Genomic DNA, 15090 nt, shown 5'->3' on the forward strand with positions numbered 1-15090 from the left:
TATAGGAACATTTGAGTCATGCTCTGAGGAGAGTATATTGGGGGAGAAAAGATAATAAAAAAGTCGTAGTTTTTAAAAACTAAGGAAAGTGAAGACGAACAATTTAAATATTACATTTGTGAAAATGTAATATCTCAGATCAATTTAAAAATAAATACAATGGCTTTACGTATCAAGAACAAGAATGCCTTTTGACCTGCAGTTCTCACTCTGTCCTGCTAGTGGCCCCATAAAGCACAGCGAAAACACAAATGATGGAACAACTTTCTCCTTGTACAGATGAATGCATTATTATTTAACAGACCGTTGAACTGCGAACGCCTGAAGGCCACATTCATAAAGTTATAGTCTGTCATCGGTTTTGTAATGAGAAATGTGTTGCCAAATGAGTTCATTGTCAGTATGAGCTCAGCACAAACAGACTGACTGCATAAACCTGATTGACTTCACTGTCACACAGTCAGTCTGCTAATATAGTGTATGTAAGGCTGGATGAGAGAAAAGTAAAATAAATAAAAATGTGCTCGACAACCACCACATGCCCAACCTGTTGGTTTTAGGGCTTTGCTGTTTTAAGGTAAGGTACTTTTTTTTAAACATTGAATTGAAGTTCCAAGTTTATTGCCAAAAATAAGACTTTCAGTACAGTAGTTTTTACCTGAATACATCTGATTAAATAATAAGTATTTACATTTTCTGCTTATATTTTAGTATTGCTGTTTATTTTTGGTCAAATAAAAACCTTTAACTTTGAATTTTAAGCTTAACAGTTCAAACTTCATCTACAGTTTTAGTTCACACAGACGAAACTGTACAATATTGAAAGCTGACTGTAAATGTGTAAATAACTGGATATTAAATATACACTATAATTAAAAATTCAATGTTTGATTTCCTTTCTTAATTTGTTTCATGTTAAAATGTTTCAATGTTTTTTAAGGCTGAGATGTCAAATCATCGACACTAGCTTGATCCAAAATTTGCACGCTTCATTATATCAAATATCTTTACATAATTAACTAAAAACAAACAAACAACTCTTCTTACTTTGACTTAGAACACCTAAATTCTTTTTGGAAAGGTTGTGTAATGGGATCCACCACTGAAGCAACCCAGAAGGAATGTCAATTGACCTCAACTCTCCTGCCTTCCAGAGAAAATGGGCATCCATTTATACTAGAGACCAGAAGACCTGACATAACATCAAGCTTCACTCGTACCTCTAGTAAGGAGTTTTCAGAGTCGGATCCCCTGCTTCCCAATGCATCGGCTTCCGGGACCATATCCCAGGATGAGCCTCAGAATATTCATGGCCAGGAGATGCCAAGTGAGTCGATCTGGGCCATGGTGATACAGATTTTGGTTCCATTCCTCCTGGCAGGTTTTGGAACGGTGCTGGCGGGGATGTTGCTGGACCTAGTGCAGGTGAGTGTGGGAGATGATCTCGGGGTGCATTTTTGGGATTTGTGAATATAAATAGTTGTCTTGTGTTTACAAATTAGAACTGGGACGTTTTCAGTAACGTAACCGAGATCTTCATCCTTGTCCCACCTCTACTGGGCCTAAAGGGAAACCTGGAGATGACACTGGCATCAAGACTCTCCACCGCTGTAAGATTACTATGTTATCTATCTATTATACCCACTGGACCAGAATTCATTTTTAGGCTGGTTTTTGCTTGTTTTGTACAAGTCTTAAAGCAATGCTTTTCCCTAGAAAAAAATGATTTAGGAATGCAGAGTATATTAGTACCATATTGGCTATAGGCAATTATTGGATTTTTTTTATTTTTAATTAACTTTTAGTGAGCATTAAATGACAGCAAGTGTAACTTAAATGCACAAATAGAAAAATTGAGCAAATAGAACTGAATTTCCAATACCAGCCACGACTGCAAAATAATAATAATAATCTTTAAAAACACTAATAATTGAATTACTCTGTAAATGTAATTTTTTAGCACATCTCAAAAGGAATATCCACTTTTAGTGCTGTCAAATCAATTAATCACACCTAACTTACAATGTTTTTGTGTGTGTGTGTGTGTGTGTGTGTGTGTGTGTGTGTGTGTGTGTGTGTGTGTGTGTGTGTGTGTGTGTGTGTGTGTGTGTGTGTGTGTGTGTGTGTGATATATGGAGACTTCAGATGCAAAAGCCTCTAAATCCATCTGACGTTTTTTTTTTCCATTAAGCATTTTTGTCAGGCTTCCATGTATAGGGTTCTACCTAAGAACCAGTCCTTCTAAATGGGATGAGGCTGGGATTTAGTGGGTTTAAGTGAAAGTATTTTATGAACATATACTATATGCAGAGAGCATTCACTCAGTATCGTTATTTCATTTTTGACCAAAGTGGCTCTTAAAGGCAATTGCATCTGAACTCTTTATAGTCATTGAAATTCATTGATTAAAATGTGTAGGAAGTGGGAACTCTAATCTGTCAACTGTCCCTTTACATATGATCTACTTCCTCCTCCTCATTGAGGTCTTCTGCTGTATCGTGTCTGCCTTGTGTTCTTTCCCCTTCATCACATGCTTCTTTTCATGGTGGGGAACGTTCACATCCTGCTGTGGAGAAAACAGCCCTGAGCCCTTATACTTGAATGTCTCTTAATGGTTTAAACAAAACAAAACTCATGCTTTATGTAATGCTTTATATTGCTTTAAAAAAATAAATCAACTCTTCAATATTAATATTGCAGGTGAATGTTGGCAGAATTAACTCTTCAAGCGAGAAGAGGAACCTGATCATTGGAAATCTTGCCCTCAAACAGGTTAATTCAGCTCATTTGATATTTTTGTGGTGAAATTCTGTTCGACATTAAACGTAGTTTGTCTATTTAGGTACAAGCTACAGTTCTGGGCTTCCTGGCTGCTCTTGTAGCATCAGCTCTTGGATTGGCGCTGGAAAAGGAGCTCATCGTGAACCATGTAGCCTTGCTCTGCTGTTGCAGCGTGGTGACGGCGTTTACAGCATCCCTGCTGCAGGGTTTGCATTCAAATTTCTGACCAATGTTTATCTTCCTAAAATAGACCATTTATAATCGTTAAATGCTTCATGGGCATCAAAGAAGAAGGGTATAATCATTGTGGGTGCTGATCATGAGGTTATTCTCACTTGAATGGCTCGTGGCTTGTGATCTTAGCCATGCAAACCCATTTTTCATACAGGTCCCGAATATAGACCCAGTATCCTCAGAACACTTTGCTCACATTATCAGCATTTAGGATACATTGATAAAACTGTCAGTATATTATTAATGAAAGCAATTCCTTAGTGATGACAGACAAGGGTAAGTACTGAACATTATTTACCCCCACACTCTTAAGGTGCGGTCACATTCGTTCTGGGAATTCGTTGTGTATTTTCAGTAGGAAAAAATCATCTCAAGAATCTACGTGATTGGAAATTTCACGCAAGGGCGAAAGATTTCCTCACACAGATTTTTCAATGAGTTCAAGTTGGTCACACAGAATCGCCACACTGACCAACAGAAAGTTGCTTGGTTGAAAGTGACCAATGGACTTTTTGACCTGCAAAATGTTGCTTTAATATTGACCTTAAAAGGACAGTTCACCCAAAAGGCCAGGACATTTTTAATATAACTCCAATTATATGCATTTGAAGAAGGAATTCATATACATGTAGGATGGCTTGAGCGTGAGATATATTCATGGGGTAATTTCCATTTTTTGCTGAACTATCCCTTTAAATAATGTACTTGTTTAGTTTTAATTAACTCATGATTTGTTCACCGTCAAGTTGTTCCAAATTTGTATAAAGTTCTTTATTCTGCTGAACACCAAAGAAGATATTTTGAAAAATTTCGGTAACCAAACAGTTGATGGACCCCACTGACTTCCATAGTATTTGTTTTCATAAACCAACTTGAGGGTGAGCAAATTATTTTTGGGTGAACTGTTCCTTTAATGTGGATTTTGAGGAAAGGTTGTTACTTTTCTAATCAATCAAACAGAATTTTCACATGGTAGGCGATAAAAAGTGTGGGGGGAAAATAAATTGACTTGCATCGAAGGGCCTGAGCCATATCTAGAGACCAGAATATAATAGAAACTTGGGAGTTTTTTTATATTCATGCCAGTAAGTAACCAGCTAGAACATCATAGCAACACCTTGACAACCACTTAGAACACCTTATCAACTGCATAGCAACGGTCCAATCATCACTATAGCGAGATTTGGACATTCCTGTAATGGCAAAGCTGAATTTTCAGCATCATTGCCCCAGTCTTCAGTGTCTTTCAATTTTTGTCGAAACTGTAATGCATTTTTTCCAGGATATAAATCTATTCAATATAAATGTCTTTACAGTCACTTTTGATCAATGTAATGCATCCCTGCTGAATAACAGTCTTAATGTCTTTGAAACATAAATAAAATTGTTCTTAGTGTACATAAAATGTTATACCGCATGAATTAATACTGAATGTTTTGATAATTGATATATTACATTTTTTCTAGGGATCTTAATGGTTGGTGTGGTTTTTGGTTCCAAGAAGGTGGGCGTCAACCCTGACAACATAGCCACGCCCATCGCTGCCAGTTTTGGTGATCTCATCACACTTGGACTGCTCGCCTACATCAGTCAAGGCTTTTATTACTGCATGGGTGAGAATAAAAGACCAGTTCAATGGACAATGACTAGTTTGCTTCTCCACATGAGAGGTGTGGGCTGTTTTCACTCTCTTTAACACCATTTTATTTTGTAACTCTCTCTCTGTTTGTAGAACCTTACCCTTATATTACCTATCTGGTGTGTATTGTTTTCCTGTGCCTGACGCCGGCATGGGTCATTCTGTCATTTCGGCACCCTGAAAGCCAAAAACTGCTGTTTTCAAGCTGGGAGCCAATAATTACCGCAATGGTGATCAGCAGGTATATGTGAAGACTTCAGATGCAAAAGCCTCTAAATCCATCTGACGTTTTTCTTTAAAATAAGCATTTTTGTCAGGCTTCCATGTATAGGGTTCTACCTAAGAACCAGTCCTTCTATATGGGATGAGGCTGGGTTTTAGTGGGTTTAAGAGAAAGTATTTTATGAACATATACTATATGCAGAGAGCATTCACTCAGTATCATTATTTCATTTTTGAGCAAAGTAGCACCTGAGTTTTCTGACATTTCTGACAAGTTTGCACCTGAACTCTTTATGCATAAATATAAGTCTAGGCTGGACCGTTGGTACAACCAGCTAATGTTTTTTATTTCATATCTCCAGTCTTGGAGGACTGATTCTGGACCGAACCATCGCAGATCCAATGCTTGAGGGAGTTGCTCTCTACACTCCTGTTATAAATGGTGGGTCAAACAAAACTCCCTTGCTGTGTTCTTATCAACTGTGACTGTTTTAAATTTCCAATATCAACCTTTCCTAAAGGTGTTGGTGGTAATCTGGTTTCCATCCAGGCTAGTCGTATAGCCACGTATCTTCATTTTCAGTGTCCACTGGGCGAACTTCCAGATGACGCAAAAGGATGTTACTGCCCCTGCCGCAGCTTTTGCGCCACAGGTAAAGGCTCTGATGCAAAGTTCTTTTTTATTCTTTACTTTGGGGTTAATAGACTTTGGGATGTACCTTTGCAGTGGTATACCGTTAGCGAACATCCTGACGCCGACCACACTGTTAAGAAAGATGTTGAGATAAAGATGTAAATACGTGCTGTGTGCTTGTCTTTCAATAACACAATAAAAAACAGCAGTTAAAAAAGCATCAGATCGCGATTGAGGGGACAGCCATTTGTAGTGTTGTCCGAAACCATTGTGGACATTGAGTGCACTCATTCAATCCCACAATGCACCACAATAACGAGTGTGCAACTAATGTATGCTCAACGGCTAGAGAACACCCATAATGCACTGTGAGAGTTGCACGCTGAATGAATTCCCTCGTTCCGCCAGAACAGGGATTCTCAGGGTAGGAGGGCCTGCTGCTCCAGGTGTGTGTCCACAGTTTACTGCTCACTACTTCTAATGTGTGTGTTCCGTGTGCACTAACTTAAACGGGTTAAATACAGAGGACAAATTCCGAGTATGTGTTACCATACTTGGCCTTCACATGCCACTTTAACTTTTTGTCGCCTAACAGTGTCAGTCGCCTTCAATTAGAATTAGAATTACCATCAATCTCCGACTTGAGTCTGATTTTATTTGAAATGATGTCACACTAGTTCATACTCTGATTTAGCTTGAAGTATATCAGGGCCCTAACAGATTTCCATCAATGTTTAAGGTTTCAAAACAAAGACAAAAATCACTTTTGCATTGTTTCTGGCAGGGCCGAATGGAAGATCAGCACAGGTGCTCCTCATCTTGGCCATCCCAGGTCACCTGGTCTTCATCTACACCATTTACCTAATACAAGGCAGCCCGGCTCCGCCCACTGCTCTCTTCATTTCCTTCTATTTAGTAGCAGCTTTCACACAGGCAAGTGAAGGTAGCGTTTTTGTTATTGAGGAGAGGGGCAGTATTTAACCTGAATCGTATTCCTTCAGGTGTTTCTCCTTTTGGGCACCGCTGACGTGATGGTTCACTGCTTGTGGAAATGCGGCAGAGACCCTGATAGCATCTCTATCCCGTATCTGACGGCTCTGGCAGATTTGTTGGGCACTGCCTTTCTGGCACTTTGTTTTCTTTTAATATCACTGGTGACGTAAATGTTGAAATGACATTGTCATATTTCATTAAACAGTTTAGATCTGATGGGCGGATCTACAGTTTTTTTTGTGGCATTTCTCTGCACAGTTAAACAGTGATTGACTTTACTCCAATATTTGAAATATCAATCTCTCCATGCATGCAGACAGTTCAATGAATCGCACATACTGCCTCATGTGACAACAGTCACGTGACCATCTTCATTGAATAAGGAACCATCTGTTTCCATATGTTATTATGTTGAACATATGACTGATTTGCACTCAGTATTAAGAGCAGAATTTTCAATATGGTTGTAATAAATATGTTTTATGGTTCAGAAATGTGTATTTAGTGACATTGAGGTGGCAAGCCATTAATGAAATGGTTTTGATGTCCAAATATTTGTGTTGGGCAGCCTATACAATTTACTAATGCACATGGATTATATATTTCTATTTAATAATTAATATTCAGGATGGATTAAAAAAATGAGTGCTACTAGTTTATTATTTTATTATATTTTGCTGTGAAAGCAATAAAGAACATATCAATTCACTCATGTAAATGTATCAATGTTAAAGTAGATTGCTGAAAGCAAGGAAATTACCGTAGTAAATTTGTATAAATTATTTGTATAGAAATCAAGTTATCGGAAAAATCCTTTTCCCCTGGTTTACCACGTACATGACATTTATAGTTATTTAACATTATTTAATATTCACAGTTTAATAGAATCATTTGTACTAATAATTTAATAATTTGAGAATACTGTTTATTTCTGAATTTTAATTTCTGAATAATGTTGATCCAGGCAAACAGACTTCTTTATACTGTGAGAAACATTTTATAAAATAAAAATATGAGCATGATTATGATAAGCTAATATATAAAATAACATTAAAATAACAGTTTTATATTGTTATTTATGTACTCTATTCAAAGCAAATCATTAAAATATAACATAAAAATATCCTATTTATTAACTTTAGTTATTAAATAAAGTTAATATGTTTAGTTAATAAATTAGTGTTAAATTAAAACGAATGTATTGTTAAAATCAAAAATAAGTAAATATAGTTGAGTATAATACCGGTAGTTAATAAATACAATAAAAATATTTGTGATAAAAGTCTTTTTTCTTCATGCCTCATATCTCAAGCTCTTGACTGACACTTGCTTGATCTTTTTTTTTCTTTTTAACTAATGCATTAGGGAGAGAAAAAAATGCTATGGTGAATGTTGAAACTTTTGGAGAAATATAGTTCATATAGTTTTAAAATATCATGTTTTTATGATGGATTGTTAAGGTCTTTTAGGAAAAGCACACTTCTGTACACACACACACACACACACACACACACACACACACACACACACACACACACACACACACACACACACACACACACACACACACACACACAAAATGTGGTGTTTTTGTGAATTGTGGGGACTTTCCATAACCGTAATGGATTTTACATTGTACAAACTGTTCATTCTATCTCCCTACACTGCCCCTGCCCCTAAACATACCAATCACAGGAAACAATCTTCATTTTTACATTTCCAAAAGAAACATAATTTAGTATGTTCATGAATCAATTTTACATTGTGGGTAACGTTGATCTCAGGTTTATATTAGCCTGCATTGTGAGGACATTTGGTCCCCACAATGTAATACAAACAAGTACACACCTTTTTACAGTCTGTGGTACGTACACACACACACACACACACACACACACACACACACACACACACACATAAAAGTGGCCTTGAGATAAAAACGGAAACCGTTGATATCTGTTATATGTTAAGCGGTAGACTGATCTTCTCAAGTGTACCAATGGGAGGCGCTATTTCGACACATTGCGTGCGTCTCAATCAGCGTTCTAGTTCAGTAGTCAGGACTCAGGGCACTGATCAGAGAGTTATCCCATTGACTTATGTATTGAGCAGTGCCCTGACTACTGAACTTAGAGAGCTGATTGAGACGCACCCATTGTGTTTTAGTTTTAAAACTGGACTATAGCGCCACCTGGTGTCCGAGTGAGGCTCCTCCTCGAGGACCGTACAGCCCTGCGCAGGGACTGGCTCTCCCGCAGCCATTTTCTGTCCAACCAAACGGCCGAACTGAGAAGAGAACCAACCAGGGCTTCATCGCAGGTTAGTGTGCGGCTCCGGCCAATGATTGCTAACCCATATTTTGTTACATCGAATGGAAATCTCCGCGCGCGAGTGTTTTATTATTAGTTGGCGGGGAGAATGAGAAATTAACCGCGCGATATGAAAAGCAGCTCGCGGTTGTGGCAATAATTGTAAAAAGCTCGTCATGGAGCGCGCCGCGGCCCCTTTGTTTACAACGACTAATTTTGACGGATCTACGGGTGCTTTGACTCGTCATCCTTGTTGTCTGCCTTCGTCTCCTGTTGAATGTGTCCGTCGATTAATTTGAGCAATTTGTCTGAATATTTCAGCGGGGAAATGTGGTTTAACCTACATTACGTTACATGTTCATTGCTATCACCGGTTGTTTAGCCAATACAATACACCAATGTGGTTTGGTATCAAATATCTATGCAATATATTATAGATACACAGGCGACGAATCTTAGTATCAATTATATTATTTGTCTGTGAGTAGACAAATAAAATCTATGAAATTAGTGAGTTTTTTAAATTCTTTTTAATGAAACCTGTGTTTGTGTTTGTGTGAAATAAAGTGATCAATTGAGTTGACGGTTCTGAATAAACGTTTATTACTGAATAAAATATATTAAGTTAAATTCATATTAATTGTATCTGTTATGCCAAGATGGCTGTCTCAGAATCTTAGATGACCACGTATCATGTCTAGTAAAGTGCACTTTAGAGGCCACAAATGCTGTTTAGGTAGGCATCTCACTTGGTTTTGAACTTTTGAGACCAGAAAAATTTGAGAATTAAATACTGTAATAAAATGTAATTCATGTTTCAGATGGACGGAGACAGTTCAACCACAGATGCCTCTCAACTTGGCATAACCGGAGAATATATGGCTGGCAGTCACTTTGTTCTCCAAGCTCAGGATGGTAAATGAAGCCAATCGTCACATAACGTTAGGGATCAAGCATTTAGATAACTTGTTAATTTCAAATATGATATATTTTTATATAATTCAATAACATTTAAATGATAAACAAATAATTTTGATTAATTTAAATATGAATTAAATGTAAAATAAAATAAAATGCATACATAAATTAGTCATTTAAATTTCCAAATTATTTATTATTTAGATAATGCATTTTATTATTATTTTATAAAGATGAAGGTGATGATGGACTTGACCATGAGGATGGCAATGGAAGCAGAGATAACCTACGGGAGCAAGACATCTATCTCCCAATCGCCAACGTTGCCCGTATAATGAAGAATGCAGTACCCCAAACAGGAAAAGTAATTCATTTTGCTGTAATTTATTTTTCACAGTTTTGCTAAAAACAATGGTCAAACTGAAACTTTTAGGTCAAATGTAAAACATTCAAAAATATTTTTTGTCCTTCTATCCCATCAGATAGCAAAGGACGCCAAGGAGTGTGTGCAGGAGTGTGTGAGCGAGTTCATCAGTTTCATCACTTCAGAAGCCAGCGAGAGGTGCCATCAGGAGAAACGCAAGACGATAAACGGCGAAGACATCCTGTTCGCGATGTCCACGCTGGGTTTCGACATGTATGTGGAGCCTCTGAAGCTGTACCTGCAGAAGTTCAGAGAGGTAGCATTAATGTTTTTAATGCCATCTTCACACATCATTGAAATAAAGGCTTTTTGAAAACACTTTGCACAGCTGTCAGAGGTGTCCTCCTTTTGTTTGTCTAAGATTGACGTTATGTTATGTGGTGTGTGTGTGTCCTCAGGCCATGAAAGGAGAGAAAGGCATTAGCACTGTAACTGTAACCGAAGGCATGGGAGAGGAGCTGACCGATGAGTCTTTCAGTAAGTAACTTGTGAACTTGAGTACAGATGGCTACGTTACTGCTGGTTTAGCTTTCTTCATAGAGCCAAACCTGAATTTGTTCATTTTATTTATATGCTGTTTTAGTATTTATTCATATTTTGTATATTTCCTGGTTTCAATTTAGTTTTAAGTGTTAGTTATTTAAAGGGTTAGTTCAGCCAAAAATATGTCATTAATGACTAACCCTAATTTCGTTCCACACCTGTAAAACATCTGTTCATCTTTGAAAGATAGTTTAAGATATTTTGTATTTAGTCCGAGAGCACAAGTCGATGCACACTATACTGTCCATGTCCAGAAAGGTAATAAAAACATAATCAAAGTAGTCCATATGTGACATCAGTTAGTTAAAGGGGTAGTTCACTTTGAAATAAAATTTTGATATGTTTTAGCTTACCTCATGGGCATCCGAGATGTAGGAGTATGTGTTTCCCCAGTAGTTTCATTTTTTTATCATTTTAGGTCAAACCGTTCTTGTCTGTGCCTCACATAATAAATGCAGGTCAATGGTCACCACCTCAAAGAGCATACAGAGAAGTCCAAATGAAACAATCCCCCATCGTAAGTACACACTGATGGCCTAAGACATGAAACGAGCGGTTTGTGTGAGAAAACGAACAGTATTTATATCGTTTTTACCTCTTGTACACCACAGGAAACACGCACGCGCGCCCTCGGATCAGTCGGACGTAGTGGTAAAAACAATATTAATACTGTTCGTTTTCTCACACAAACCGCTCGTTTCGTGTCTTAGGCCATCAGTGTGTACTTACGATGGGGGATTGTTTAATTTGGACTTCTCTGTGTATGCTCTTTGAGGTGGTGACCATAGACCTGCATTATGTGAGGCACAGACAAGAACGGTTTGACCTAAAATGATTTAAAAAAAATGAAACTACAGGGGAAACAAATACTCCTACATCTTGGATGCCCATGAGGTAAGCTAAAACATATCAAAATTTTATTTCAATGTGAACTATCCCTTTAATTAGAATCTCTTGAAGCATCAAAAATACATTTTGGTCCAAAAATAACAAAAAAAACCTATGACTTTATTCAGCATCGTCTTCTCTTCTGCGTTTGTTTTCAATCCTCAATTAAAGATTCAAACGGTTATGAATCAGCGTATTGATTCCTGATTTCAGATCGCCAACGGCACGTGATTTCCGCAGTTTGAAACGCGATCCGAATCATGAATCAATACGCTGATTCATAACCATTTCAGAGCTAAAAACTTCCTTGTTAGTCAAAGAAAAGCTTTTATAGACACCAGGCCCAGAAAAAGATCTTGTGCTTCATCCTGATGTCATCTAGTGGCAAAACACCGCCTCTACAGAATAATAAGCACATGTAATTCAGTAGCCCATTCAGTAGTGTGTGTTCACACTTACATCCATAGATCGTGCAGGCCATGTAATACAAAAATAATATTCCAATCAATCGCAGGTGGATGAGAAATAAATCATTCTGTTTGTTAGATAAAGACGTTTACAAGCCCTGTGAGAGAATCATCCTGGTGGCCGCTTTCAAAACAACCCCTCCCTCATGTAAACTGAACTGACGGGGGAGCTGAAGCTCATTAAATATGCAAATCTTCTCCAATCCTAGCCGTGGGCGTTTACTTCCAAGTCTCCAGTGCTGCACGTCCATCAAAGCCTCAAAACCAGTGTAGAAAATAGCCTATTGCTTATTAGTTATGATGTTTTTGAATGTAAAAACCACTAAAACGTCATTAGTTGACCTCAGAAAACCGTATAATAAAAAAAAGCCAGTTCATGACACCTTTGAAGTGATAGTTCACCCAAAAATGAAAATTCTGTCATCATTTACTCACTCTCAAGTTGCTCCAAACCTGTATACGTACATGTCTTTCTTCTGCTGAACACAAAAGAAGATATTTTGAAGAATGACAATAATCAAACAGTTGATGGACCCCATTGACTTCCATAGTATGTGAAAACAAAATACTGTGGAAGTCAATGAGTTTGGTTATTCATGCAGGTGTTGTTTTATAGATAGATGGATGGATGGATGGATGGATGGATGGATGGATGGATGGATGGATGGATAGATAGATAGAGACAACATTTAGATTTCTACAACACAAACATCATTGGCCAGTCTTAACACAGTGAAATATTTTTCTTTCTCAGCAAACCCACTACCTGCAGGAATAATAACAGCTGATGGACAGCAACAAAATGTGATGGTGTACACCACCTCCTATCAGCAGGTGAGAATTCTGTCATGTTCTTTGCGGCCAAAAACATCAGACAAGATCTTCCCTTTATTGCCTCCATCAAACCATGTGACATTTATTTCAAATAAAGATAAAGCACACTTTTCAAGCATTTTGTGTGATGCTGTTATTTGCGTTTCTTCTGTTGCAGATCCCCGGTGTGCAACAGCTCCAGTTCTCCTGAAGATGTGCTGCAATGTCACATGCTGAAATCAACACGTAATCTTCACAAATCAAACCTCCACACTTCCACATACAAGTGAAGGTCCTGAACAGTGGGGTGTGTGGGAGTTCTTCAGCAGACCCTCTTTTTGTGCTCTCACAGGTCACAGAGCTGGACTTCTATGTTTAGATTTTCATGTGTTTTCATGTGTGCGCACACATTATGATTTTAAGTGAGTAGTCTGTTGGGTGTTACTTTTGTTTGTTTTATGTCACACATTTGGAGTTTTAAAGGGTCCCGGGGGTTTTCAAGAATAACTCAACCTTCTATTAAAGCAATAAAATAGAACAAATGTGAATCTTCCTGCAATTTAGTGGAATGAGTGCTTTGCTCTTTTTTTATATATTTAGACGAAAACAATTTTGCATGTATAATTTCAGTTTGATAAGATGTTAACACTTAAAATGTTTAATTTTTTTTGTAAATAATTTTGTTTTTTCCTTAATGTTTTAATGGATTTGTATTGATGCAGTTCACTTAACACGAAGAACGCATCTTAAAGCAATCTGCATTCATCAATCAAAGTCCAAAAGTAAATCTAAATTCTAATTTAAAAAAAATGACTATTTGGATGAATTTACATTAAATTCTTGCTGGCCACAGTTCATTTTGTTTTTATGTGTTTATTAAATTTCATCTACACCTTAAATTTGAATTTTGAAACAGTTGTGTTTTAAATACACGACTGTGACAACAATAACTGCATAAAAATATGGCATTTTACAAATCAACTTACAATTTTTAATTGATAAAACTGATTCCAATTTTGGACTAAAAAGTTACTGAATCGATTTCAAGTCACTGAATCGTTTCGGATCATATCGTTCTAAATGAACCAATATCGTCCTTAAATCGTATCGACAACTCAAATCGTGATACGAATCGAATTGTTGTTAAACGAATCATTACACCCTTAGTGTTAAGGGTCAGTGACATAAAGCATATCTAAATTATGGAGGAGAATTTATATATATATATATATATAAATATATATATATATATATATATATATATATATATATATATATATATATATATATATATACTTAAAATATATATATAGCACAGGTTGAGGAGGAGTGCACCTGATTTAAAGCATCCTCCCATTCTCCATTTCTAAGCCCTCTGCCCAAATCACTTTGCCATGCTTTTCGACTCTCATCCAGGTTCTGTGGATCTATTGACATTATAATAGAATATATTCTTGAAATTAGTCCTTTACTGCTTCAGATCAAGCAGTGTCTCTATAGGTGAGTTAGGGGGTGTTTTTGGGAAGGATCTTGATAAAACTCCTGATCTGTAAAAACCTTTTAAAAAGTGGGGCAAGTGGGTCTATGTAAAGCAAAATTACTTGAAAAGTGAGCAAAATTATGAGCAAAAGTTATTGATTATATATAAATCTTTTAGGAGCCTAATCTCCCTCTCCTCCCAGACACGAAAGGCAGAATCCATAAAGGAAGGCTGGACTAAACAGTTTGAGACAGGACCTATAATGGAAGCTGAATGTAAACCAAAATGTCTTCTAAATTGATCCTACATTTTTAAGGCGAGTGAGTGCATGATTAGCGGAGGAGATATCATTTTTCCCCACTAGGGGGAGCGAACAGCAAACTAGGGAGCTAAACTTGAAATTAGTACATGATTATTTTCTGAATGTTACTTGAACAATAATAAAATTAGGTTGCCATTTTAATCTCTGAAAAAAACTCTTCCTTATGTGAGGGGTTTTATTAACCTACAGAAAGGAGGTGATCAGACTGTCCAGTTTAGTGAAAAACTTCCTGATAAAGACTGGTATATTTGAGAATAAATATAGAAATCATGGCATAACAGATCAGGCTGGTACGACCCGCTAAAGAAAGGGGCAGAGATGACCATTTCACAAAATCTTTTTTACAATGATCAAAAAGTGGACAAAAATTGACTTTAAATAAATTATTAAACAATCTTGTGACTTGCACTCCCAAGTATTTGA

The 15090-nt window shown here is 37.0% G+C and overlaps 2 protein-coding genes across 3 annotated transcripts; both read left to right on the forward strand.

Annotated features, from left to right (window-relative positions):
* The first annotated feature begins 246 nt into the window (after positions 1-246).
* Positions 247-6700, forward strand: slc41a2a (solute carrier family 41 member 2a). Of its 2 annotated transcripts, none has more exons than XM_067436640.1 (11): positions 247-577; positions 1082-1425; positions 1503-1610; positions 2701-2772; positions 2843-2987; positions 4482-4628; positions 4748-4895; positions 5239-5318; positions 5398-5529; positions 6295-6443; positions 6512-6700. In XM_067436640.1, exons 2-11 carry the CDS (start codon positions 1090-1092, stop codon positions 6671-6673), a joined length of 1479 nt encoding a protein of 492 aa, XP_067292741.1. In that variant the 5' UTR covers positions 247-577; positions 1082-1089; the 3' UTR covers positions 6674-6700. The 2 variants fall into 2 exon arrangements, with proteins under 2 accessions (XP_067292741.1, XP_067292742.1); XM_067436641.1 differs by having other exon boundaries at positions 1155-1425.
* A 2924-nt stretch (positions 6701-9624) lies between these two features.
* On the forward strand, positions 9625-13720 carry nfybb (nuclear transcription factor Y, beta b). Its single transcript, XM_067436642.1, has 6 exons — positions 9625-9727; positions 9964-10094; positions 10213-10410; positions 10553-10631; positions 12807-12886; positions 13044-13720. Exons 1-6 carry the CDS (start codon positions 9625-9627, stop codon positions 13074-13076), a joined length of 624 nt encoding a protein of 207 aa, XP_067292743.1. The 3' UTR covers positions 13077-13720.
* The last annotated feature ends 1370 nt before the right edge of the window (positions 13721-15090 follow it).

Source organism: Pseudorasbora parva, chromosome 25 (assembly GCF_024679245.1).
Source record: "Pseudorasbora parva isolate DD20220531a chromosome 25, ASM2467924v1, whole genome shotgun sequence".
Lineage (NCBI taxonomy): Eukaryota > Metazoa > Chordata > Actinopteri > Cypriniformes > Gobionidae > Pseudorasbora > Pseudorasbora parva.

Bases quoted from the DNA above. Each gene is read 5' to 3' on its own strand.
- slc41a2a (XM_067436640.1), top strand. From the start codon at position 1,090: ATGGGATCCACCACTGAAGCAACCCAGAAGGAATGTCAATTGACCTCA. The intron at 4,896-5,238 runs GTATATGTGAAG...TCATATCTCCAG, and splicing joins ACCGCAATGGTGATCAGCAG to TCTTGGAGGACTGATTCTGG. The intron at 5,319-5,397 runs GTGGGTCAAACA...CCTTTCCTAAAG, and splicing joins CTACACTCCTGTTATAAATG to GTGTTGGTGGTAATCTGGTT.
- nfybb (XM_067436642.1), top strand. From the start codon at position 9,625: ATGTTTCAGATGGACGGAGACAGTTCAACCACAGATGCCTCTCAACTT. The intron at 10,411-10,552 runs GTAGCATTAATG...GTGTGTCCTCAG, and splicing joins ACCTGCAGAAGTTCAGAGAG to GCCATGAAAGGAGAGAAAGG. The intron at 12,887-13,043 runs GTGAGAATTCTG...CTTCTGTTGCAG, and splicing joins ACACCACCTCCTATCAGCAG to ATCCCCGGTGTGCAACAGCT.